This window comes from Phyllobates terribilis, unplaced genomic scaffold (genome assembly GCF_046119375.1).
Source record: "Phyllobates terribilis strain yellow unplaced genomic scaffold, ASM4611937v1 Scaffold_1__5_contigs__length_1240528914, whole genome shotgun sequence".
In the NCBI taxonomy this organism is placed as follows: domain Eukaryota; kingdom Metazoa; phylum Chordata; class Amphibia; order Anura; family Dendrobatidae; genus Phyllobates; species Phyllobates terribilis.
The window spans coordinates 337,087,531-337,115,177 of NW_027362761.1; the positions used below are offsets into that span (position 1 = coordinate 337,087,531).

At 41.7% G+C, this 27,647-nt stretch overlaps 1 protein-coding gene across 24 annotated transcripts in view; it reads left to right on the forward strand.

The window, feature by feature from the left end:
• The window catches only part of RIMBP2 (RIMS binding protein 2), a 711,286-nt gene extending 683,645 nt beyond the window's left edge, over positions 1-27,641 (forward strand). For 18 of the 24 annotated variants that reach the window (XM_073676113.1, XM_073676112.1, XM_073676118.1 and 15 more), the window contains 3 exons: positions 2,744-2,815; positions 14,799-14,933; positions 26,715-27,641. In XM_073676113.1, coding sequence (XP_073532214.1) covers positions 2,744-2,815; positions 14,799-14,933; positions 26,715-26,903 — 396 coding nt within the window. In that variant the 3' untranslated portion in view covers positions 26,904-27,641. The remainder of the gene's footprint in view (positions 1-2,743; positions 2,816-14,798; positions 14,934-26,714) is intronic. The other 6 variants (XM_073676126.1, XM_073676125.1, XM_073676128.1 and 3 more) reach the window with 2 other exon arrangements.
• Positions 27,642-27,647: the final 6 nt, after the last annotated feature.

Below are 27,647 nucleotides of genomic sequence, written 5' to 3' on the forward strand. Positions count from 1 at the left end.
CATAAGTAAGTCCAAAAAATTTTTGACCAGCAGAAGGGCTTATAATAAAATAGATAGATTTATTGTTGAATTCTTTGTACAAGAGTAAAAAACACCAAGCAGTCGGCACATAAAATCACATAGGAAAGAAACACAGGTTACGCGTTTCTGGCCCTCATGCCCTTAGTCTCTACCTGAGACTAATTACAAAGACCAAAAAAAACGTACATAGGTAATACGGCAGTATATGCACACTTGCAACAATAGAACAAAAAGATATGTGTGCATAACCGTTTTTCATATATACATATGAAAGACACAGTTGTCATAAATGCATATTAAAAACATACAGTAAGAGTATCATGTTATAGGTATGTGGCGAAAAATATACCATGATACTGCTACTGTTTGCATATGTATATATGACCAGTTTGCCTTTCATTTTGTATATATCTTACCCCAGAAGAAGGCACGCCCACCGAAATTCACGTTGGGTTAGTGGCACCGCAGCAAAAAGCTAAGGTATATCTATATATTATTGTTTGGTTAAACACACTCTGTTTGCAAAACTCATGTTTCTACTGCAACTTTTTCAGATATCTGCTGTTATCTATCTTCTGTTACCAGGTTATATACTGTACTACTTATTTAATATTTCTTAACTATGGGCTTCTTATCTACCTGCTGTTATCCTCTAATAGTTTGTCATGAGCTTGCTCCATACATTATGTGCTTTTCATGTGATAACTAACCTAGCTTAGTTTGTGGTGCCATTTATTGGTCAGTTTGCTGCACAGTGGCTTGCAAAAGTATTCACCCCCCTTGGCTTTTTACCTATTTTTTACATTGCAACCTGTGTTTATAAATATTTTCTGTAATCCAATTTGTGTGTGATGCATCAACACTAAATAGTCTAAGTTAGAGAAGTGAGAAAAATATAGGCATAAATTAAATTTATGGGATAAAATAATTCAAAATAGGTGCTGGGGTCAGATGAGACCATAATTGAACTTTTTGGCCACCAAGGTAAACGCTATGTCTGGCGCCAAACCAACACACCAAGAACTCCATCCCAAAAGTGAAACATGGTGGTGGCAGCATCATGCTGTGGGGATGTTTTTCGGCAACTTGGACAGGGAAAATGGATGGTGCGAAAGTCGAGGGGAAGATGGATGGTGCGAAATACAGGTATATTCTTGAGCAATATCTGTTTCAGTCTGTCAGTGATTTGAGACTGGGATGGAGGTTCACCTTCCAACAAGATAATGACCAAAAGCATACTGCTAAAGCAACACTCGAGTGGTTTAAGGGGAAACGTGTAAATGTTTTGGAGTGACCTAGTCAAAGTCCAGACCTTAATCCAATAGAGAATCTGTGGTCAAACTTGAAGATTGCTGTTCATCAGATAAAACCATCTAACTTGAAGAAATTGGAGAAGTTTTGCTTGAATTGGCAAAATTCCCAGGTTCAAGATGTGGAAAGCTCATAGAGACTTATCCAAAGTGAATTGCAGCTGTAATTGCTGCAAAAAGAGACTCTACAAAGTACTGAGGGGTGAATAGTTATGCACACTAAAGTTTTCAGTCATTTTGTCCTATTTGTTGTTTGCTTCACAATAACAAGAAAGCCAAATGTTCACAGTTGTAGGCATGTTCTTTACTTGAACTGATGCAAACCCTCAAAAGAACAAACAGTGAAATTCTAGGTTGTGAGGTAGCAAAACAAGAAAAATGCCAAAGGGGTGAATACTTTCTCAAGCCACTGTATATCATCCTAGTCCAAATTATTTTTACTTTTAATATATTTTTAATATGTTTAAATAAAATGTAGTAATATTATAATTTACAAGTTCTTTGTGTGCTTTTTTCATATGCTCCTATGCCTTGTTACCTACGTATAGTTCTGTCTATCTTTACACTTTTTCTCGCTTATTTAAATATTTTTATGATAAATATAAACAATGAATTTTTATAGTCACAAAAACCCTGGGTTTTCCTCCTTTTTGTAACTGATATGTGGAGTTGCTATTTGATATTTATGTGAATTCATGGCTAAATTAGCTTTGTAATCATGCACCTCGTGGATTTATTTGGTTTAAGCATTGTATTTTTTTAGCTGAGGGTTTAATAGTGACAGTTTATGTCTTTATATGTGTGAACATTTGTGTGTTTAATATGTATTCAAATACAATTTAGTATACAAGTGATAGCACATCTGTCAGGTCCATCTTATCCAGTATGAGGGAAAGATATCACATAATCTGTGAGTCCTACTTGCTTCTGCCCACATAAATTGATTGACAATAGAATTTTCTCACACTTTTTGCATGTAATACTAAATTAAATTAACTGTCCAATGGTATCATGCTTTTAGATAGATAAATGTAATATTTAGCAATTAACAATAATTTAATTAATTTAGTAATTAGTATTTAATTTATATGGATGGAGTTATACATATCCTATCCACATTTAGCAGAAAAAAATCTAGGAGGAATTGAAGAAAAGCTGGAAATGTTCAAACCCACAGCATGTCCAATCTTACGCAGAAAAGCCATTGAAGCTTTTTCAGTCAAAGCTATCACAAAATGTGAATGTAAATCATGTGGCGGAAAACTGCTACCTTTGACCTGAGCTTTAAGACTTTTAATAAAACGAAAGTCTAGAAATATATATTTGGTACTTGGCAGAAAATAAAATGCTTTATGATGAAAAATGTGAAAGTTAGAAATTGGTTAACACTTTAATCTCTGATCCTCTTGTAGGCGGAAATTACATTTTGCACAGGTGATATAATTACGGTGTTTGGTGAAATTGATGAAGATGGATTTTATTATGTAAGTAGTAGTTTTAAGCATTCATACTAATGCGATTTACCAGACTGTTAGGCTATGTGCCCATGATGCAGAAATGCTCCGGATTTTTCCTGAGCGTTTCGGCATCTCCCTGGCAGAAAAAACGCATGCGGATTAAACATGCATTTTTCCTGCCAGGGACAAGCGTTCTTCACATGCATTTCTGCATGCGGGTTAACAGGCGCTTTACAAGCGATTTTAGCAAATGGCATGGATTTATATAGTGTAACCGAAAGAATGGTAAAAAATAAATAATATTCTTACCTTCTGATGGTCCCCGGTGTCCTTGTCTTGGCTTGCCGGCAGCTCGCGGTACATTAAAGGACCTGCCGACGTCAGCGGTCGCGTGACCCGTCACATGACTAAATGATGTAACCACAGGTCCTTGAGTCCACCGCGAGCTGCCGGCAAGCCGCGACCAGGACACTGCGGGCCATCAGAAGGTAAGTAGAATATTTATTTTTTATTTTATTCTTTTTTTTACAGGTACTATGGTACCCGGGTCCCGAGGAGAGTCTCCTCTTCTCCAAACCCAGGTACCATCCACACATTTAAATGCATGGAATCCGCATGTACAGATTCAGTGATGCGGATGACATGCGTTCCAATGCAAGTCAATGGCGGCGAAAACGCAGCGCTTCCGCAAAATAATTGGTAGTGCTGCTGATTTTTCCGCAATGATAATCCGCAGCGGAAATTTCCGCAGCATGTGCACAGCACATGCGGATTATCATTGGGGAACATGGCAGACCTTCTACCAAGCGTTTTTAGGCGTTTCTGCAGCGGAATTGCTGCTGTGGAAACGCTTAAAAAACGCATAGTGGGCACACAGCCATAAATATATAAGGAAAAATATACTAGCTCTACTCTACAGCTTGTATTTTCTAAAACGCAGAGGTCCAACTTTTTTAAGCTACTTCAAGTATAACTGTTTATTAATATTAATACGATGAAATATCAATCTTTAACCTCTTGCCTTTGCAGCCAATTTTAATTTTTGCACTTTCGTTTTTCTCTTCCCTTCTTCCAAGACATGTAACATTTTTATGTTTCCATTGACAGCTGTGTGAGGTCTTGTATTTTGAGTGATGAGTTATAGTTTTACAAGACACTATTAATTTTACCATATAATGTTGTGAAAAGTGTAAAAAAATCAAAGTGGGATGAAATGGTGCAAAAAAAAAAAAAATACTGCCATTTTTTTTTTTTTATGGTGTTCACTGTATGGTAACTATGACCTTGCAGTGTGATTTTCCAGGTGAGAACGAGAGTGCAGTGATAACAAACTTCCTTTTTTTAAGTGGGGGAAAAAAAATGTGAAAATTTGTAAAGAAAAAAAAAATTGGTTTGTGTTGCCAATTTTCAAGACCACTAAAATTATTTCTTTTTCTGTGTGAAGGCTTGTTTTTTGTGTGTTGAGCTGATGGTTTTATTAATACCAATTGAGGTACGTACAACATTTTGATCACTTTTTATTGCATTTTATTTAGAGAGGTGTGGTGAATGAAAAAACGCAATTGTAGCGTTTTGATTTTTTCTTTTTACTGCATCTATTGTATGGATTAATTTTATATTTTGATAGTCCAGACTTTCACATATGTGGCGATACCAGATGTTTATCTTTTAAATTTCTTTATTTTTAATGGGTGGAAAAGGAGTGTATCAAACTATAATAATTATTGTATTTTTTTTAACTTTTTTTTCAGTCCTCAAAGCAGATTTGAACCCCCAATCTTTCAATCACATAAACTATATACACAACACAGCAGTATTGCAGTATATAGGGCAGCACGGTGGCTCAGTGGTTAGCACTGCATCCTTGCAGAAATGGGGTCAATTCAAATCCAACCAACGACAACATCTGCAAGGAGTTTGTATGTTCTCCCCGTGTTTGCATGGGTTTCCTCCAGGTTCCTCCTACACTCCAAAGACATACTGATAGAGAATCTAGATTGTGACCCCAATGGGAACAGTGATGATAACATCTGTAAATCGCTGTGGAATTAATGGCGCTATATAAGTGAGTAAAATAAATAAATAAAATATAGTGAAAATTGAGATCTCCTATGAAGCTTAATGTGTGCCTAAGCATCACAAGAATATCAAGATAGCAACAATGGGGGCCTTCAGCAGGTCATCAACCATGCCATTTAAATGCCTCTGTAAGAAATTAACAGCGTCATTTAAATGGTTAGCAGCAGTCAGAGCTTAGCATCGGCTGCTGTGATGTAACACAGCCGGCATCTACCGAGTGTGGAAGACCACCTCATGAGCCCCCTCCACATCTGGTCACCCGTGTAATAACGTACATGCACATGATTTTTCTTAAGAAATTAAATGGTGTTAGCTCCATGTTAAAGTAATGCTGGCATTCTTCTTACCACCAATGTGCAATAGAAATTACAGTGGAAAACTGATGGGAAGCACATGTGGCTCTAGATCTGCTGGTTGAGGAGCACCACTTTAAATTATTTAAATAAAATACATAAATATACAGTGAGTACGGAAAGTATTCAGACCCCTTTAAATTTTTCACTCTTTGTTTCGTTGCAGCCATTTGGTAAATTCTAAAAAATTCATTTTTTTTCTCTTTAAAGTACACTGTGCATCCCATCTTGACTGAAAAAACCCCCAAAATGTAGAAATTTTTGTAAATTTATTAAAAAAGAAAAACTGAAATATCACATGATCATAAGTATTCAGACCCTTTGCTCAGACACTCATATTTAAGTCACATGCTGTCTATTTCCTTGTGATCCTCCTTGAGATGGTTCTACTCCTTTATTGGAGTCCAGCTGTGTTTAATTAAACTGATAGGACTTTATTTGTAAAGGCACACACCTGTCTATATAAGACCTCACAGCTCACAGTGCATGTCAGACCAAATGAGAATCATGAGCTCAAAGGAACTGCCCAAGGAGCTCAGAGGCAGAATTGTGGCAAGGCACAGATCTGGCCACGGTTACAAAAGAATTTCTGCATTATTCAAGGTTCCTAAGAGCACAGTGGCCTCCATAATCCTTAAATGGAAGAAGTTTGGGATCACCAGAAGTCTTCCTAGACTTGGCCGTCCAGCCAAACTGAGCAATCGTGGGAGAAGAGCCTTGATGAGAGTGGTAAAGAAGAACCCCAAGATCACTGTGTCTGAGCTCCAGAAGGGAGAAAGTTCCACAAAGTCAACTATCACTACAGCCCTCCACCAGTCGGGCCTTTATGCAGAGTGGCCCGACGGAAGCCTGTCCTCAGTGCAAGACATATGAAAGCCCGCAAAGAGTTTGCTCAAAAACACATGAAGGACTCTTAGACTATGAGAAATAAGATTCTCTGGTCTGATGAGACGAAGATAGAACTTTTTGGTGATAATTCTAAGCGGTATGTGTGGAGAAAACCATGCACTGCTCATCACCTGCCCAATACAACCCCAACAGTGAAACATGGTGGTGGCAGCATCATGCTAAGGGGGTGTTTTTCAGCTGCAGGGACAGGACGATTGGTTGCATTTGAAGGAAACATGAATGCAGCCAAGTACAGAGATACCCTGGATGAAAACCTCTTCCAGAGTGCTCTGGACCTCAGACTTGGCCGAAGGTTCACCTTTTAACAAGACAATGACCCTAAGCGCACAGCTAAAATATCAAAGGAGTGGCTTCAGAACAACTCTGTGACCATTCTTGACTGGCCCAGCCAGAGCCCTGACCTATACCCAATTAAGCATCTCTGGAGAGACCTGAAAATGGCTGTCCACCAACGTTCACCATCCAACCTGATGGAACTGGAGAGGATAAGCAAGGAAGAATGGCAGAGGATCCCCAAATCCAGGTGTGATAAACTTGTTGCATCATTCCCAAGAAGACTCATGGCTGTACTAGCTCAAAAGGGTGCTTCTACTCAATACTGAGCAAAGGGTCTGAATACTTATGACCATGTGATATTTCAGTTTTTCTTTTTTAATAAATTTGCAAAAATTTCTACATTTCTGTTTTTTTCAGTCAAGATGGGGTGCAGAGTGTATTTTAATGAGAAAAAAATGAACTTTTTAGAATTTACCAAATGGCTGCAATGAAACAAAGAGTGAAAAATTTAAAGGGGTCTGAATACTTTCCGTACCCACTGTATGATCTAATTTCTTTAACCTCTTAGGTATTCTTTTTCTTTGTGCCATAGGCATAACTACATTATGTTTTTTATTTTACACAGCTTATATTTGTGTCGTGCAAGGTGTAGGAAAGACTAAGTGCAACAGAAAGGGAAGAGGGGAAGGGAGCCCAGACACTAGGGAAAAGGGGAGTGGAGACCTCCTAGGCTGATCTGATATCACCCTGTCTCCCCTAACGTTCCTATATTGGTTCCTCACCAATCGCCGCACAGGAACTTAAACTCTGTATTTCCCTAGAGCTTGGCCCTGGATAGGGAAATGGGGGGTGAGCACTAGTCAGTTCCCACTAACAACTAAAGACAACAAGAGAGACAAACATGGGGGAAAGTAACTTAGCTTGAGCCGACTTCAGAGAGATTACACTAAATGTCCTCATAGGCACCAGAGAGGAAATAAGCTGACTGCAATAGCTTCAAACCTCCACAAGGGAACATGTGAATATCACCGGCACCTTCCTGTAGCAAACAGAAAGTATTTAAACACCCAGGCCTGGGTGTCAATTAGCAGGAAGGAGGTAGCCGCTAGGTCCTAGAGTGAGACAGATCTAAGAATGTGTCTGTAATGCCAAACCAACTGCAGGGCGACTGTCTGTCATATCTTTCACACCCGTTACAGTACCCCCCTCTACGAGTGGCCTCTAGACACTCAGGACCAAGTTTCTCAGGATAAGAGGTGTGGAGTGAACGAACCAACCAGGGAGCGTTCACCTCTGATGGTGAAACCCACATCCTCTCCTCTGGACCATAACCCTTCCAGTGCACAAAGTATTGTAGGGAACGACGTTGGAGACGAGAATCTACAATCCTTGAAATCTGAAACTCCAGATTACCATCAACCATTATTGGGGGCGGCGGTAGGGGTGAGGGCTCAAGAGGTTCCACATATTTCAGTAAGGGCCTGTGGAAAACATTGTGGACCTTAAGGGCCTGAGGAAGCTCAAGACGAAACGCTGCTGGGTTAATGATGTTATCTTATAGGGACCAATAAACCTAGGTCCCAGCTTCCAAGAAGAGACTTTCAACTCGATATTCCTGGTACACAACCACACAGTCATTCACATTCATATTTGAACCTGGCAAGCGTTTTCTCTCAGCCATACGTTTATACCTTTCTCCCATGATCTTTAAATTACTCAGAACCCCCCGCCACACCGAGGAGAGCGACAAAGCAAAACGTTCCTCCTCAGGAACTCCCGAAGCTCCTCCCCCACTAGGTACCAAACTGTGGATGGTAACCATATGAACCAAAGAACGGTGACCTGCCAGTGGATTCTTGACTATGATTATTAATGGCAAATTCTGCCAGTGGTAAGAAGGATGCCCAATCCTCCTGATTTTTGGAGACTAAACACCTGAGGTAGGTCTCCAAATTATGATTGACGCGCTCGGTCTGTCCATTCGACTGAGGATGGAAGGCAGAGGAAAAGGACAGCTGCACCCCCAGTCGAGAACAGAATGCTTTCCAGAACTTGAAACAAACTGGGTCCCCAATCTGACACCACATCGGAGGGAACCCTGTGAAGCTTCACGATCTCATTTATAAACACATGAACAAGTGTCTTGGCATTTGGAAGTGCAGGTAATGCGACGAAGTGAACCATTTTATTGAACCTATCTACAGCCACCAAAAACACAGTTTTGCCTGCAGAAACCGGTAGGTCAGTAATAAAATCCATGGACAAATGTGTCTGTGGCCTGCTAAGGATAGGTAGTGGAAGAAGAGTACCAGACGGACGGGTATGCGATACTTTAGAATGCGCGTAAATACTACAAGCAGATACGTGTTCAATCACATCCCGATGCAACTCCGGCCACCAAAAACAACGAGAGAGGATGTCCACGGTTGCCTTATCACCTAGATGACCGGCAAGCACAGAGTTGTGATGTTCCTTAATTACTTTGCGGCGCAGATTAGATGGTACAAATAAACTTTCTGAAGGGCAGGAGGCAGGAGCGTCCCCGAGTCTCCAACACCTCACTCGCCAGTTCAGGATACAGTGCTGAAATGACTACCTACTTCTGTAATATTGGGGCAGGGTTCTCATGGTCACTGCCACCAGGGAAGCTCCGGGACAAAGCATCAGCCTTGACATTTTTGACCCCTGGATGAAAAGTGACAATGCTATTGAACCTAGTAAAACACAGGGACCATCTGGCTTGCCTAGGGTTGAGATGTTTAGCTGATTGGAGATATGACAGGTTCTTATGATCAGTAATAACAGTAATAGGATGGACAGACCCCTCCACCAATGTCGCCATTCTTCTAACGCCAATTTGACTGCCAAAAGTTCCCTATTACCCACGTCATAATTTCTCTCAGTCGAAGACAATTTTTTAGAAAAGAAAGCGCATGGACGCCATTTATCAGGGGACGGACCCTGAGACAACATAGCCCCAACCCCCACCTCCAACACATCAACTTCAACAATAAAGGGCTAGGAAACATCGGGTTGAATGAGTATAGGTGTCGTGGAAAAACAATTCTTTAAGGAAGAAAAAGCCTGGAGGGAGGCATCCGACCATTTGTTAAAATCAGACCCCTTCCAAGTCATGTCAGTAAGGGGTTTCACGATTGCTGAGTAATTTTGGATGCATTTCCGGTAAAAAGTAGTAAAGCCCAGAAAATGTTGTAGAGCCTGCAGGTTCTCGGGACGGTCCCAATCAAGGACTGCATGGATCTTGTCCGGATCCATCAGAAAACCCGAAGATGACAACAAGTACCCCAAGAACTGCACCTCTTGAACGGCTAAAACATATTTCTCTAATTTGCCATATAGTTTTTATCCCTTAATATCTGGAGCACCTGTTTAACATGCCCCCGATGTGTCTCAAAATCAGGTGAGTAAACCAAAATATCGTCCAGATAGACCACAACAAACCTTCCCACCAAATGATGGAAAATATAATTTATGAAATGCTGGAACACCGCAGGTGTATTGGTCAAACCGAAAGGCATAACCAGACTCTCAAAATGCCCTTCAGGGGTATTGAACGCTGTTTTCCATTCATCCCCTTCCCTGATTCTAACCAGATTGTAGGCGCCCCTTAAATCCAACTTTGCGAATACCTGGCTGAACAAATCTGAAATCAGAGGAAGAGGATATGGATCTCGGATGGTAATTTGATTTAATTCCCGGAAATCTAAACAGGGACATAGGCCGCCATCTTTTTTTCTTCACGAAGAAGAACCCTGCTGCCACGGGCAAAGATGAGGGCCTGATGTGTCCCTTCTCCAGACTTTCCACAATGAAATCCATCATGGCTTGTCTCTCCGGGGGTCAGGTTAATAGGACAGTCATATGCACAATGAGGAGGCAAATCCTGACACCAATGTGCAATAGAACAGAAAAAACCTCCTCAAAACCAGACAGAAAAGCAGGTAATATTTACGTAGAGACTGTAGCAAGGGAAATATTCAAACAGTTCTCATGGCAGTAACCTCCCCATTCAATGATCTCCCTGGCTTGCCAATCCACCAACGGATTATGTTTCACCAACCAGGAAAGACCCAAAACAACTGGGGTGGGAAGACCGTCCAAGACATAGCAAGGGATTATCTCACAATGATCCGACCCCACCCTCAGATTTACATTATGTACAATCTGAGTTAGTGCTCTCTGTGCAAGTGGCGCTGAGTCGATGGCAAAGATGGGAATAGGCTTGTCTAAAGTACAGCAAGCAAGACCATGAGTTTCACAACTCAGCATCAACCATAGTGACTCCAGCTCCACTGTCAATAAACACGAAAATTTTCTCAGTTTTGCTCTCTAGCACCACCTCTCGTGTCAGGACAAACCGGGAACTGCAGGTCGGCAATACATGCACCCCTTGCTTACCCAATCCAGACTACCAAAGGTTAATCGAGTTTCCTTTTGCTTAGGAATTGGAAGGACAGGCCCCCCCAAAATTTCCCTTTTTCCCACAAAAAAACGCACACCTCTTTTCTTGCGAATCTCTGGGGAAATGCATGATGCAGAGGCACCCCTTAACTGCATGGGTTCCTCCACATCCCTCAGTACTGGTTCACCACCAGAGCGCTCCCCCAGCAAAAGTGCATAACGTTGACAAGTAGGTCTCATCCACCTATCCCAAAGGCGTCTATCAAGACGTATAGCCACTGACATGGCAGCCTCCAAGGACTCGGGTTTCATACACTGCCAAAGCATCTTTCAACCTTTCAGTAAGGTCCTTACAAAATGGGCTTCTAAGGGCAGAGTCATTCCATTTTGAATCTGTTGCCCATCTACGGAATTAAGAACTGTACGTCTCCACTGACCAATTCCCCTGCTGAAGGTGACGTAGCCTAGATTCTGCCAAGGCAATTCGGTCAGGGTCATCATAGATGAGGGCCAGGGCCCCAAAAAAACCCTCCACAGACTGGAGACAAACCGAATCCTGCGGTAAAGAAAATGCCCAGGATTGAGGATCTCCCTGCAGCAGTGAGATCACAATCCCCACTCGTTGCTCCTCACTTCCAGAGGAGTAAGGACGATGTTTAAAGTACAGTTTGCAAGCCTCCTTGAACACAAAAAACTTGTCTCCACCTCCTGAAAACCTTGGGTTCAGGCTGAACGGGCCTACCTGCAGAGACCCCCACATTAGCGATCTGTAGCCTCTCATGCTGTTGCGGAACCTCACAGCGGAGGCCAGTATCCACCAGAGACAGACAGTGCAGCTATTTTGGTGATACCAAATTTATATATGTTTTGCACTACTATTATTCAATTATATTATACTAACTATTCAAGAAATTTAAAAACATTACTCTTAAAGAAGCACTCCCAGCAAAGTTTTTATCCTCTTAATCTATTGCAGTCATCATATTATATAACACTGTGTACTTACAATTGCTGATTTTGCACCTCTACCTAACTAATTCTTATCTTTTCTCTGCTCTATGTAGAAACAGGAAGTCTCTTGTCCCTGCAGAAATCATTCTTCTGTTCAACTTCTGACCCAGCTGCTTTGCTCCTCCTCTACCTGCCATTGACTTTTGCAGTGACTGATGAGTCATACAAGGACAATTCACCTATTTCTACATAGAGCTTAGAAGGATTCAGCTAGTCAGTTTTTAGTCACGTGATGTTATAGACCTAATGGAAAAGAGAAGAATTAACTGGGTAGGAGGGCAAAATGAGCAATTTTAAGTACACAGTGCTATATAATATGATGACCAATAGATTAAGAGGATAACATTTTTGATGGGAGGAGTGCTTCTTTAATTTCTTTTAAGCAAATTTTGTCTAATTGTCTAAGAAAAAAATAAGGCTGAATGCAGATGTTCCTGGTCAGAAGGTCAGACATTACATTCCATACTCAGACCATGTATCGTGGACATCTGAATTTTGTCTAGGGCGTTAAAAACTGATTACTGGGCTGCTGTTTGCTGGGCAGGAGAGCACGAGGTTGAGGATAATGCGCTAAATACTGGTTCAAATATAGGGGGACTGAATAGCTGCATTTAGGAGAGAAGTGGAAGTGATTAATGTCATTAAATAGCTGAAATGCTATAAATAACTTTAAATAGATGAAATTAAAGAAATGGGGAGGAATGGGTTAATGGGCACCTGTCGGGTCGGATATCACTGTTTACCTGCACATATTGGGTTAATCTACAGGTTAAGTGTTAGATTCCTGGATAAAATGAACTTTATTCCTCCTGGAAGCAGATGACTTTTAGTCATATAGGTGTGTCACCGCCACTGTTCACAACACTGTGAGTGGTAGCAGTAGGCACGCCTTAGCATTTTGACTGACAGCCAGCTCAACAATGCAGAGCTGGCTGGCAGTCAAAGTGCCGGGGCTTGCTAACAGTCACTGCACACATTAAAGTAAGGGGGTAACTGTAGCCTCACTGAACGCCGGTGGCTCCCGGGAAAAATATAGTTCATTTTCTCCTAGTAGCGACGATATTCGACCTGATAGCCTCCGTTTCAGCCTGCACAGATTAAAATCTACATGGTTATTATGAGGGAAAGAAGAGGTTATCAAAGTGGGGAGGAGCTGTAGACAATCCTGTTACTACATTTATAATGTTTGAAGAAAGATGGCACACACACAGTTGTATTCCTCCACTGCATGGATTGGCTTTTTCTCCATCTACATTTCCAGCCAGCTGCCTGTGTGAAGGCCCTGCTCCTCCTCCTGGCATGCACACTGTCCGGTTACGTCCACAGCTTTTCATGAAGTCCGTGTTATGAAAAGCTACATGATTACACCCAGTCACCATAGAGTTATACTAGCTGGCCTGCCCTGATGAAAATTCTGAAATGGTTCTGTGGCGCCCCTGAGGGTTCGGTCGCCACAAGGGGGGATACTGCAGCCTGTCAGCAGGTGTAGTGTCTCCTCACCCAGGTAAGGAAGGTGTACTAATCAGGACCCTGAATCTACATTCAACACTACACACTCCTGACCTATGGGAGGCAAGTATGCACCATAGTGCTGCCTCAGCAGGATCACGAGTGGGGGAACCAAAAGTTAGGGGAACCATGTAGTGGGTGGAGGGTATAGAACACACTTTTAGTTTGCACACATAATTTCATACTTAATACTCAGCCATCTTGGACTGAAGGTCCTTGGATTGTGAACTTCAACACTGAACGTGGATCCTGTGTGGACCTGCAGTGGATGGGGACACGGCCCTCGTGCCCTGGCCTTGGGGCGAGGGGCAGGTTGGAGTTAACCTATGTCTCCACCTGCTCAGGGACCATCACCCAAAAGGCCCAGAGTTCAGGAGTAGAGCTCCATAGCAAAAGGATACCAGGGAGCACGGACGGAGCAGCGTACGCCACCTGTGCTCTCCATTCTGGCCCTGCCAGAGTTACTCCTGCTGCAAGAGGGGTACCGGCCCCCGACATCTGACTTTGCCACTTCACGTCTCTGTCAGAGAAGCCCAGTAGGCTACAGTGGATCCCGTCGGGTGACAGGCGGAACGGAATTGCCGCCTTACCCTATATCTGTGCATAGTCCAGAGGGAGACCCAGCCTTTGCACGCACATGGACAGGAGAGGTTCAAAGGGGGACAGGTAGGAACACTCTGAGGGTCCTGATCCAGGCACCTGAAGCACCTGGGTGCGCTGAGCCCTCATCCCTGGTGGCCGCAGTGATCCGTGAGGAGCAGGGAGAAGCCTTGTGGCTGAGCTAAAACAACTGTGAGTAAAAACCCTGGAAGACTATCCCTATGGCCTCCGGACTCGTTATTCCCACACTGCACTACACAGCACCTGAGTGACCCAGGACTACTCTCCCCATCCTCCTGTCCTATCTGCCCCGAGGCACAGCTCCGCTTGTGGGGAGTTATAACATCGCCTGCTGCCACTACATCCAGCCTCAGAGGACTGCTAGAAGCGCTGGTGGTTCATCACCAGACACCGCAGGTGGCGTAGTCGTTAAAACCACTCAAGCCTGAATGCCCTAACATCATTTTTAATGTGACGGCCCTGGGCATGGGCCGGGTCCGGTCCACGGCTGCATCCCCACTAACATCTGACCCGGTTCCGAGTACCCCCCACCATCTTTTCTCAGGGCAGGGCTGCGAGTGTCACAGTTCTTCTTGGTATGATTTTTTTTCCGGATAAAAATCTGACATTTTAAGAGGAGTGTGTGGACTTTTTATATCTACTGTATATGGACAAGATCATACATTAAAAGTATAATTCGGAATTTTTTTTAAATATTGTTATTGCATCCTCAACAACCAATCTCAAGAAAATGTTTCTGAAGTTTGTATGGTAATATTGGCAGTATTAGAAAATAATCATTGTGCATGATTGCTTCTGTAATTATTGGGAATGTTTTTAAATCCTCATAGGGTGAACTAAATGGACACAAAGGCCTTGTCCCTTCTAATTTTCTGGAAGAAGTGCCTGATGATGTAGAAGTTTACCTTTCTGATGCACCATCTCGATACCCTCCAGACACCCCAATGCGAACAAAAGTTAAGAGGGTAAGATGATGTTGGTTTGGTTTATGTCAAGGTTAGGCATAAATTACAATTTTTATGGTTATGTCTATATAATGCAATCTTAAAGAATGGGCCTTACTGATCTGTGATACTAAAAGGGTTACACTCATCTCAGCCATTCATGGCTGAAACGGCACTGACTCTATGTGCCACCTACAGGTGGCTCCAAATCACTGAAACTTTTAACCCTCTTCCAATGCAGCCAATATTTTTTGCCTTTTTTCCTTGTGGTTAAAAGCAATTCTATCTGGAGTCTAAGATGTGGGACAGATTGCTGAGGATCTCAAGGGAAGATAGTATTTTTTAACTGTCTGCTTAGCATACTAATGCTGTATCTATCAGACCCTGCATTCAATAACTCGTTCAATAACGAGTGAAACAGTACTGTAAAGTTTTTGCCATCATGATCGCTGTATTTGTATAGTGCTAACTGAGCACCAAGTAGTCCCACTATATTAACGTTAGTGGCAATATGACTGAATCTGACTCCATAATGTCACTACTGGGCAAAGGTTTTTTTTTTTTTTTTTCACTAGAAACGACGTAGCTTCTTTGTGACAAATCTTAGAATTTTCTCAAATGTCTATCCTGACCTTATGGCATTGGCAAACCCAATTTATTACATTGTTAGACTATGTACACACAGTGCGTTTTCTCCAGGCATATCGCTACTGGCTGTGTATAGCGCTGAGCTGCTAGGAGAGAGGTCACCGTAGTTCAATCAGCTGATCAGCTCCGGTGACCTCACTTACTACACCGATGGTGCGTGAGAAAATTCCCACACAGCGGTGGTGCTGTGAGGTTACCGGAGCTCATCAGCTTATTGAACACCGGTGACCTCTCTCCCGGCACCTCACTCAGCGCTATACTCTGACACAGGAGCGATTACCCTCTATCAGTGTATAGCCTGCTGTCCTCTAGAACAGTTACATCAGTGATTTCTGATGTGACTGCTCTAGAACTGACCCAGATCTTCAAGGATTATGTCATCACGTCAGACAGGTGAGGGATATGGTTGTTTTTTTATTTTTTACAGGTGACAATGGCTTCAGCGGATTAGGTGAGTATTTTTGTTGCTTATTATTTTGTTTTTTACAGGTGACAATGGCTTCAGGGGATTAGGTGTTAGGTGAGTATACCGTGTTTTTTATTTTTAAATAAATCATTAAAACCGTGTGATACAGGAAAAAGATATATATTTGTACCATGACCTGTGGGGTCATCACAACCATGGACCAGACTTCAATCACAGGACAATAAAACTTTCACACTCCTTATCTATAAACTGCTCCAATATTTAAGGCCACAACTCTTTCTCCCCCCTACCATACTCATAGTTCTGCTTCACGTCACTTGTCTCATTTATTGCATTACTCGTGTGCCCTGTTGTGTAAAAATACGTGATTCTTCAGATTTTGGGTTATTCTATGTCTGATGGAGGCCTGAGTAGTCTCAAAAGCTTGCAATTTGTTACCATCTTTTCAGTTAGCCATTAAAAGGTATCAACCACTGAGAACTTTCAAATCTTAATATGTTTTTTAAAACCGTGTCAACTTTTATTTCAAATAAAGGATTTTTTTTCTGGCTGTATGTTTATTTCAAAAACTTTACTACGTGTTTAGTAATGGGGGCTTCTTATTGACGCCCCTCCATTACTAACCTGGGCTTCATGTCAGCTGCCAATAGAAGGACATGAACCCCAACCCTATTACCCCACTTGCCACCGCACCAGGGCAAGTGGGAAGAGAGAGGCTAAGCGCCAGACTTGGCGCATCTTATGGATGTGCCATTTCTGGGGCTGCTGAGGGGCTGATATTAGCCTCGGAGGGGGCCAGTATCCATGTATTAATATCAACTCACAGCTGTCTGTTTAGCCTTTCCTGGGTAGAGTTTATAGGGGGACCCTATGTCAATTTTTTTCTGGGGTCCCCCTGTAATCTGGCCAGTAAACTCTAAGCAAACAGCTGTGAGCTGTTCTTAATAGCCAGGGATCATTTTTGGCTAATGGCCCATTCCTTGCCTAGTAATACCACCCCCTAGCGGTCGGTTTTCCCTTTGCTGGTAATGAAAATGAAGCGGGAGCCCACACCATTTTTTTAAATTTAATTCTTCACTTTATTTAAGTTATAAGTAATTCCATGCCCACTGTGCTTGTCTTTATTTTGCTGCGTAAACAAAATGCTAGTCTGCACTGCAGATTTTGATGGATTGAAATGTCATTACATGCGGTGGATCCGTATGTGTTGACAAAATAAATGAGGCATTAGAACGCAGTATTTTGGACACAGCAAACATACACTGCGTCCGATGCGCTGCTGGTTGCTTATCCTGGCTACCCAAACAGCTGTGAGCTAGGGAACGTGTTGGCCTAATGGCCCCTTCCTAGGCTAAAAATAGCAGCCTCAGCTGCCCCAGAAATGGCTCTTCATATTTGAATAGGATTAAGGGTAATGGGATTAGGTGTCGCTTACACCAAGCCCTAGGTTTAGTGATGAAGAGGTGTCAACCAGACACCCTTATTAATAAACCTGTGAGTAAAGAGTTAAATAAACATACATAGAATAAAACACTTTATTTGAAATAAAACAGACGTTCTTTAATTAATTAACCAATATACTCACCCCAGGTCCGACGGTAATCCAAGGGTTAAAAGGATGTCCCACATTTTTCTTTTCAAATATCTTTATTAGCTCCAAAAAGCATTCATTGCTGTACAAAAATGCACATTTTTTCCGCAGCTTTTTTGCTGCCAAGAGATTCAGAAACCTTACAGAAATTTCTGCAACCAAATACTCAACGTGCGCACATAGCCTTAGGAACACTTAATAAATAAAAATATTACAACTCAGACAAAAGCAGTGACTTTCTCGGTTATTTTATGATTTCTATACACCCATCAAAAGAAATTATACATAAAACCAAAAATTCTTACATCCTTTATACCGTATTTTTCGGACCATAAGACGCACTCCCCCCCCCCAAATTGGGGGGGGGGGGAGGGGGTGCGTCTTATGGTCCGAATGTAGTCCAAATATAGTTTTTATAGAGCTTACTGTGTGGTGTGGGGTGGAGGCAGCAGCGGCGGCGTGGTCGCACTGAGGAGAGCATGGTCGCAAGGCATGAAGATCGCAAGGCTCACATAGCAAAATTAGCGGTGCCGCCATTAATTCACTATTGCCGTGTTAGACTGGAGAAAGTGGGCGGTCTCCGGCCTAGAACGCGTGCTGCAGTGACGTTACAAAAGAGGCCTCTTTTGTAACGTCACTGCAGCACGTGATCTGGACCGGAGACCGCCCACTAACTCCTGTCTAACATGGCCATCATGAATTCATAACAGCGCTGTTGATTCCGGTTCCGTGATCCATCTCCCTGCAGTGCGACCCCACTGCTCCCTGCCTAGCGCGATCCAGACAAGAAACAGTGAGGCAAGCATTATACTGTAGAGTAAGTTTAAACACACAGCAAAACACTACCGCTGTTTTGAACTGTAACTCCCAGCATGCCATAGGAGCTGCATGACATGCTAGGAGTTATAGTTCTCCTCAGGAAAACCACATGACAAATATGGGGTGAACTATAACTCCGAGCATGCCATAGGAGCTGAAGAACATGCCGGGAGTTAGACTGTGTGCCCACTATGCGTTTTTTAAGCGTTTCCGCAGCAGCAATTCCGCTGCAGAAATGCTTAAAAAACGCTTGGTAGAAGGCCTGCCATGTTCCCCAATGATGATCCGTATGTGCTGTGCACATGCTGCGGAAATTTCCGCTGTGGGTTATTATTGCGGAAAAAAACGCAGCACTACTTTTTCCCCGCCATTGACTTGCATTGGAACGCTTGGAATTCCGCATCACTGCATCTGTACATGCGTAATCCAAGCGTTTCAATGTGCGGATGGCACCCGGGTCTGGAGAGGAGGAGACTCTCCTCCGGACCCGGGTACCATAGAACCTGTAAAAAAAAAGAATAAAATAAAAAATAAATATTATATTTACCTTCTGATGGCCCCCGGTGTGCTTGTCTTCGCTTGCCGGCAGATCGCGGTGGACTGAAGGACCTGCGCTGACGTCATTTAATCATGTGACGACAGGTCCTTCAGTGTAGTGTACCGCGAGCTGCCGGCAAGCCGAGACGCATCGGATAAAGACTCCGGGGGCCATCGGAAGGTAAGTATAGATTTATTTTTTAACATTCTTTAGGCTATGTGCCCACGATGCAGAAATGCTCCGGATTTTTCCTGAGCGTTTCTGTATCTCCCCTGGCAGAAAAAACGCACACGGATTGTACATACATTTTTCCTGCAAGGGACAAGCGGATGTGAAGCGTTCTTCACATGCATTTCCGCATGCGGGTTGACAAGCGCTTTCCAAGCGATTTTAGCATCACTTGGAAAGTGCTTGTCAACTTGGTCACACTATATAAATCCATGCAAAAGGCATGGATTTATATAGTGTGACCTTAAAGAATTGTTAAAAATAAAAGAATAAATATATAATTTCTTCACCATCCTGGCTGCCGGCAGATCGCGGTACACTGAAGGACCTGCCGACGTCAGCATCGCGTGACCCGTCACATGACTATGACGTCAGCGCAGGTCCTTCAGTCTATCGCGATCTGCCGGCATGGTAGGACGAGCGCACCGGGGGCCGCCAGAAGGTAAGTATAACATTTATTTTTTATTCTTTTTTTTTACAGGTTCTATGGTACCCGTGTCTGGATGAGAGTCTCCTCTCCTCCACACCCGGGTACCATCCGCACATTGGAACGCATGGAATGCGCATCTACATATACAGTGATGCGGAATCCATGCGTTCCAATGCAAGTCAATGGCGGCGAAAACACAGCACTTCCGCAAAATAATTGGTAGTGCTGCGTTTTTTTCCACAATGATAATCCGCAGGGTTGGTTTCCGCAGCATGTGCACAGCACATGCGGATTATCATTGGGGAACATGGCAGGCCTTCTACCATGCGTTTTTTAAGCGTTTCTGCAGCGCTTTTGCCGCTGCAGAAATGCGTAAAAAAACGCATTGTGGGCACACAGCCTTACAGTCACACTATATAAATCCATGCCGTTTGCATGGATTTATATAGTGTGACCAAGTTGTTAAGCACTTTCCAAGTGATGCTAAAATCGCTTTGAAAGCGCTTGTCAACCCGCATGCGGAAATGCATGTGAAGAACGCTTCACATCCGCTTGTCCCTGGCAGGAAAAACGCATTTACAATCCGCATGTACAATCCGCATGTGTTTTTTCTGCCAGGGAGATGCAGAAATGCTCAGGAAAAAATCCGGAGCATTTCTGCATCGTGGGCACATAGCCATACAGTTCTCCTCATTTTTTTGCTTCAAAAGTTTTTCCCCCTATTTTCCACCTCTAAAACCTGGGTGCGTCTTATGGTCCGGTGCGTCTTATAGTCCGAAAAATATGGTAACTCTAAAAATAACAGTTAATACCTATGTATGTGAATGGCGGCCCATTGAGTGGATATAGGTACTTATCATAAAAGAGTGATGTTTCCATCGAAAAGTATCTTTGTAACATTGCATATGGTGAAGCATGCCACATTTTTCTAGTATAAAGGATACTCTATTTGCTGTCATATAAAACTGAAGGTGCAGTACGGGACCACAACATTTTATCAGAAGTGTATCAAATCTATGTACCATATAGATCCATAATGCTGCTTTTTGTGATGAGCGAGTGTGCTCGTTTAACCCTTTCACTGAGCAAGCTCGGGTGCTTACCAAGTAGCTTCGGCGTGCTCGTATATTATTTTCCAGTCCCTGTGTCTGCATGATTTACGGCTGTAAGACAGCCTCAACACATGAAGGGATTGCCTGTTTGTTAGGGAATTCTCACGTGTTGAGGCTGTCTTACAGCCGTAAATCATGCAGATGCAGGGACTCAAACATAATATACATGCACACCGAAGCTACTTGGTAAGCACCTAAGCATGCTCGGTGAAAGGGTTAAATGAGCATGCTCGCTCATCACTAGCTACCTTTTACTGCTGAAAACCATTAAAATAAATGATATTTTTCCAAGTTCCACAATCTTCTACTATGCTTACTGCCAGGCAAATCAATGGGTTATATGTTACTGCATACCAGTTTATTTCTCTTTCTGTTCAACATTTGTCTGCTGTCCTTTACACTACTAAGTTCATTGTATTGTGTTTATTCCTTGCAATGGTGACAATACTTTTGCACTAGTTTTTTTCATTTATTTTAATGCCATTCTGTTGATATATCAGAAATCCACGTTTTAAACTTATTTTTTTTACATTACTTTTGTTTGTGTCATCACTGCTTTACTTTCTGTTTTGTCCTGGCTCATCTACTTTGGAACAGAAGAAGAGTGTACATTTCACACCTTAATGAGGCAGTATAGCCTTCACGTAAGTGAACAACTGAAGATACCAGTGGTTTTCATACTGACACAATTCAGAAAACATTCTTACAAATTACAGAATAATGATGGTTAACCAGGTTTTAATATATGAGAGCATTTTGCAACATGAACACAAAGTTTTTATATCTTGAACAGAAATCCAACCGCTGTACGCCTATATGGTTGCTGATCATATAAAATGTGTTCTAACATTAAATGACACATGAAGAATAGACCGGTCATTTAAACTGTGCTTGACAGAACTATGTTTCAAAGTGCATGTGCTGTTTTTTTTTGCCTCCCTTGGTTAGAAATATTCCTTTTTACCTCCTTTCCAACCCAAAATGTTTTTTTTTATACAGAGCAAATAAAAATGAGAATGGAATTTCTACCTGCTAAAAATCTAGCCTTCTGCGTTCTGTCAAGGTACATAAAAACTTGTTACTTGAACTTGTGAATGTTACAAACCTCTCATATATGATAGCTGCAAAGTCTTTTAATATGAGGTGTATGTTTCAAAGACATTTTACAAAAGTAAGTATTTTTCACTAAAAACTCGAAAATGTATCAGTATGCCTTTCAATGAAGACTTACAAAACTGCATGGCAGTATCTAAAACTGAAGCATTATGGATTGTGTTAGACTGAAACATACAGCTCAGCTATAGAGATCATTACGTCCACAAAAACCATGGTATCTTCAGGTGTATAAACATGGGATGTTTGACTTTTTCCTAAGTTTTAGACGACCTTGATTTTGATTCAGAAACAGACTGGAGCCTGCATAACCAAACACACAAGCAGCCTAAAACTAGCAATCCATTTTCAACTAAAGCAACTTTGTGCCACAAAGTCACGTTGGTTTGTAGAACAGCCCTCTAGTAAAGAGTAACTGTCATTTTAATTCTTAGTTCATTAGTCAATAGTTCACATGAAAATAAGCAACTTTGTATTATATCTTATCAGAGAATCAGATCTTATCTGCTTCTTTTTCCTCCTGGACTGATTATTCATTTTAAAAATCCTCAATTCGCATGTAAAATCTGTGTTCAGTGAAGATAGATTTTTCCATTACTGAGATAGGTGACAATTGTTTTTTATAAGATCTAGATCTTCCCTCCTCCTTCTCGGTCCCCTCTACACAGAATCTTGTCAGTAGCAATTATCATCTCCTATCTCACTAATGTAACACTCTATCTTCACTAAATACAGATTTTATTCTTGAATTGAGCATTTTGAAAATGACTGATCTGTCCAGGAGAAATAAGCATTTTCTCTGATAAGACACAGTGCACAGCATAAATGAGTATGCCTCAACTGTTTTGTCAGAAAACCTTTAGATTCATCCCACAAATATGGACCATTGATTGCAAACAACATTTCTTATTCTGCACACACAAAAAAAGTAATTTTACTAACAAATGACAGTGTTGCAAAAATAATTACACCCCAATTATTAAAGTCTTAGGCGCAAAGCTAAAGTTTACAAAATTCTAATTAACAAGAGTTCCAACACAGGTAGGTCTAATTATTAAACAGGTGTCCAGTGACAGTTGATTTAAAAGGGCGTTACCTAACAAAGAAACTCCCTTCTCATTTCATGCTGTCAGCAATGGCACCACACGGGGAAAAAATGTCACAAGACCTAAGAAAATAATTTATTTACACAAGAAAGGGGAACGCTACAAGATGATCAGCAAAGCGTTACTTATCAGTCAGAATACTTTAGCAAAAGTGATACAAATATGAAAACAGATGGAAACGCAAGCATCTCACAGAGACTTTCCAGGCTGACCATGGAAATTAATACCTAAACAGGAGTGTCTTATATGAGAAGGGTTGAAGAGAATTGACATGCAAGTTCAGTTAGGTAACGTGGAAAGCCAAACTGGAGTATTTTTCTTAACTCAGGGCAGTGTACGCTGCAGAGGAATGGCATGCATGGCTGTCGTCCATAAAGGAAACCTCTCCTAAAACAAATGCAAAAAAGAGCCCGTCTACAATTTACCAGGGCCTATGCTCTATACCAGGGATGTCAAACTCAAAACACACAGAGGGCCAAAATGAAAAACTTGGACAAAAGTAGAGGGCCAACCAGTATACAGTATAATGGTACCCACACAGTCCTCCATACAGAATAATGGGCCTTACATAGTCCTGCATACATATTAATGGCCCCCACACAGTCCTCCATACTTAATAATGGGCTCTACACAGTCTTCCATACAGTATTATGGGCATCACATAGTCCTCCATACAGAATAATGGCCCCACATAGGGGTGGAGGTTCTGGTGTCGCGGGACACCAGAACCACGAGATTCTCCACGAGAATCTGTCTCCAGAGCCTATTTTAAATGAAAAGAGGTGACATGTGAGACATGTAATGATTGACACTTTGCTCTCAATCACACACAGCTCTACTGTGACATAAGAGCTAATGCAGTACAGCAGAAGTGAACTGTCTCATTACACACATTTGCAGAAGCACTTGTCCTAACACAGTGCTGGCAGCTCTTTTGCAGGACTGTGACTGATTATAACCAACACTGTACAGCAGAGATGAACCTTGTTTCACTGCAAACACATTCCCAGTGATAGCTCTGCTGTACTGGTCCTCCCCACACTGGCAGAGGTGGAAGGTGAAGCATGTGAGTGGACACCAGCAGTGCAAATGTGTTAAGTGAACTTTGTCTCATTAGTGTTAGCTCTGCTGTACTGTGCTAGTTCTCATCTCACTGTAAGGCCGGATTCACATTAGCGTATCACATCCGATGCGATATGCTAATGGCACTCGGTTCTTGCTCAGCTGTGAGTGGGACCAAGTGTCAGTGCATTGTGATCCGATCCTCTCGCATGAGAGGATCGCAGCACAGCTGCGGAGGAGAAATTCATTTTTCCATCTCCTCTGTTGCTGGTGTCGGCGGGAATCACACTGCACTCGGGTGATATCAGAGTGCAGTGCGATATTTCACACACACTCATAAACTTATATTGGTGACTACGATCCGATTTGTGGATGCAATTGCAGCATGCTGCGATCGTTTTTGCATGCCAATCACCATAAGACAATAATCACAGATGTGAGCTGCACCATAGGGTAATATCGGGGCGACTGCAATCCGATTTGTATCGCAAATGGAAGCTAGTCATAAAGCTGTGTATCAGCAGCAGAGCAAAGTGTCAGTCATTACTTAGTTCACACATGTAACACTCCCTTTCATTTAAAATAAGCTTTGGAGGCAGATTCTCATGCAGTTCTGTGTCCGGCCCATAGGTCTTATCAGCTCATCTACATATAAGAAAAATGTGTATTTCTCTAGAACAAGAAATCAAATTGCAAATATCTACGGACCAATTTATTTGACTTTCGCCTGCATGCCCATATTGACGGCTTAGGATGAGAGATTCCCTTTCAAGAGAACCTGTCACCAGATTTTCCCCATATAAAGTACGGCCAGCACCTTTAGGCCCTCATTTATAGCATTCTAGTATGCTGTATGTATGACCCCAATCACTTATGCATGGTACAAAAAAGACCTCTCATTATACTCATTATACTCGGCACAGTCCGATCCGATGGGCATCTCTGATCTTGATCTCGCGCCTCCTCTCTTGCAATTGCCATCCTCCTTTCCTGCTTCATGTGGATGATGCGTGCTACATTATCCAGTGTCCCCCATCGTGCTCCTGCACAGGCACACTTCTCTCTGCCCTGCCGAAAGCACATAAAAGAACTGTAGTGTGCATGTGCCAGGAAAGGCCAAAGAGGGTGATGACTTGTAGCTATAGCCGGTGCATATACACTACAGTGCTTTTCCCTCGGCAGGGCAGAGAAGTGCGCCTGTTCAGGAGCGAGTCTGGGGGACACTGAGTGGATGATATATGACGCATCTTCCACATAAAGCAGGGAAGGAGGACGGTAATTGTAAGAAGAGAGGCGGCAGTGGATCAAGACCAAAGACGCTCATCAGATCGGGCCACACCATCTATGAGTATAATAAAGTCTTTTTTTGTGCCTAGCATAGGGGACATACATACAGCATACTAGAATTCTGTAAAGCAGGGCTTGAAGCTGCTGGCTGTATTTTATATGGTGACAGGTTTCCTTAAAGTAACATTGTATTGTATCCACATTTATTAAAGAACCAGAGAATAACCGGTAACGTTTGTGTTTAAGATGCAACGTTTTGGGAACAATAAGAAAATCGTGGCATATAGTAGACGGATAAAGCTTAAAACACTGTTTTATGCCTTATTCACTGCAGCATATGATGCACTGAAGCATTCATTGCTGCACCACAGGGGTACCTACCCGAAAAATAGTTTCCTGCTCTTCACCCACTACAGGTCTGATGAAAGGCTTGTATCTGTAACATTGCTTCTTTAACACAAACTGCGGTGTCATTTTCTGGCTGTAGAATTGAATAAATGTGAATAAAACTTCACTTGTGTCTGTGGGTGGGCTGTTCTACAAACCAATGTGAAATGTTGAGCTTTTGGGCAAGTAGGTCAGCTTCCTATGAGTGTACACCCAGAAATTCACATTACACCTTAAAGTAGTGCTGGCTGATAAGTGTGAACAATTAAAGGGAATGTATCACTACTTAATTTTTACTAATATAAACCTAGTAATTTTTATTTTTCTAATTTTTTTATATTTTCTGATTGAGGCAGCCATCTTACCTGAGCAACCAACAGCATACAGCGATTTCTTTACAGTAGCTACATAAACCATAGGAAAAAATCTGAAGATGTTCACAGACTTCTGTTAGAATGTGCTAGGCTCTGCGTCCTGTGCAGAGAATGCTGTGCAGTAAGTGAGCTGTGACCAGGCTGTATTGTGAATGCTATGATACTGTTATTTACATCTATGCTACCTTCATTTAATGCTGCCTGTGATAAAGTGTTAGGTAACGATTAGGCATGGAAATAAAAATAAATACAAGATTTCACAATTTTTTAATATAGTGACAAGGAATAAAAAAAATCAAAGTTCTTTTTTCTAATGACACATTCCCTTTAAGACTAGATGTGAACATTTGCATTGGTTATGAAGAAAGGGCTCTAATCTTATTCTGATTCTAATTAAGGCTCAAGTAAAGTTAGCTGTGTGACAACCCTTTCAATTACTTGATGGATTACTGAATTAAAAACTGTCTTTTTGTCAAAGGAATGCAAGTGCAGGTTCTACACGGGATCTGCATCTCAGCACTTCATCACTTTAAGGTACACATCTCCAACACATGTAGTTCTTTAACCTGTGTAAAATCTTAGGAATCAACATTAACCATTGCTAGAGCAAAGGTAGGGAGCGTAAGTATTATATGATACTGTTTGCATAACTGAATAACTTTTGGACATTTATTTTACAGGCTCCATCTGAAAATACAGGTACACCAAGAAGAGCACCTTCACCAACAGTTCATCTTCATTCTGTGTCACCACCATCCTCCATGGGTTCAGGTAGCCCAATGAGAAGCAGAGATCGCACATCAAAGAAGAAAAAAGGTCTGCTATCCAAAGGAAAAAAGTTATTAAAAAAGCTTGGGGCTGTGAAATAAGTTACCTCTGACAAACATTCAACTTCATCAGAATTTAACATGTAAGGTATATTAAGGCCTTGACATTAAAAGGGCATACGGTCTTAAAACTAACAAAGTAACTCTTTTACCTGATTACAAAAACACTTCAGAGATGGCTGTATATGTGGGTAAAGAACCCACAAGGTACAAACCTGGCCCAATATTCAAGCTAATTAATTATTTGCAGCCTTGATGTTTTTGCCTTACTTGATGCACAATGATTTGTAATGTTCAATAGATGTACAGAATATATTCTTTGTAGTTTTTGTGTGCATCTTGTTGTATTCTAATTGTTCCATTGTGATTACAAAGATTAAGAAACTGAAATCAAACAGGAAATTCTGATAGATATTCCAGTAAATGTATGTCAGCCCCCTTTTCTGCTGTTATACACAACCTGAAACAAGATCATTCACAGCCAAGTAAATTTCTCAAGGTCAGTCCAATCAACCAGATATTATCCTACACTTAATAAGTTCAGATTGGCATCCTCAAATGTACCATTACTGCAAAAATCCATGTTACTATTTTGTAAGTACAGTCCATTTGTAGGTTCTTTGTACTATTTATACATGATTTTCAGACTGCCTTTCTTTTGTAAAATGAAGGTTTACAATTAAACACTCCCCTCATTGTGTCTTCAAAATGTACATAATCTGTAAAATAATGTGCTAGAATGAAATTCAAGACTTATTGGCCGAAAAGTGGTTAAAGTGTTGTGTG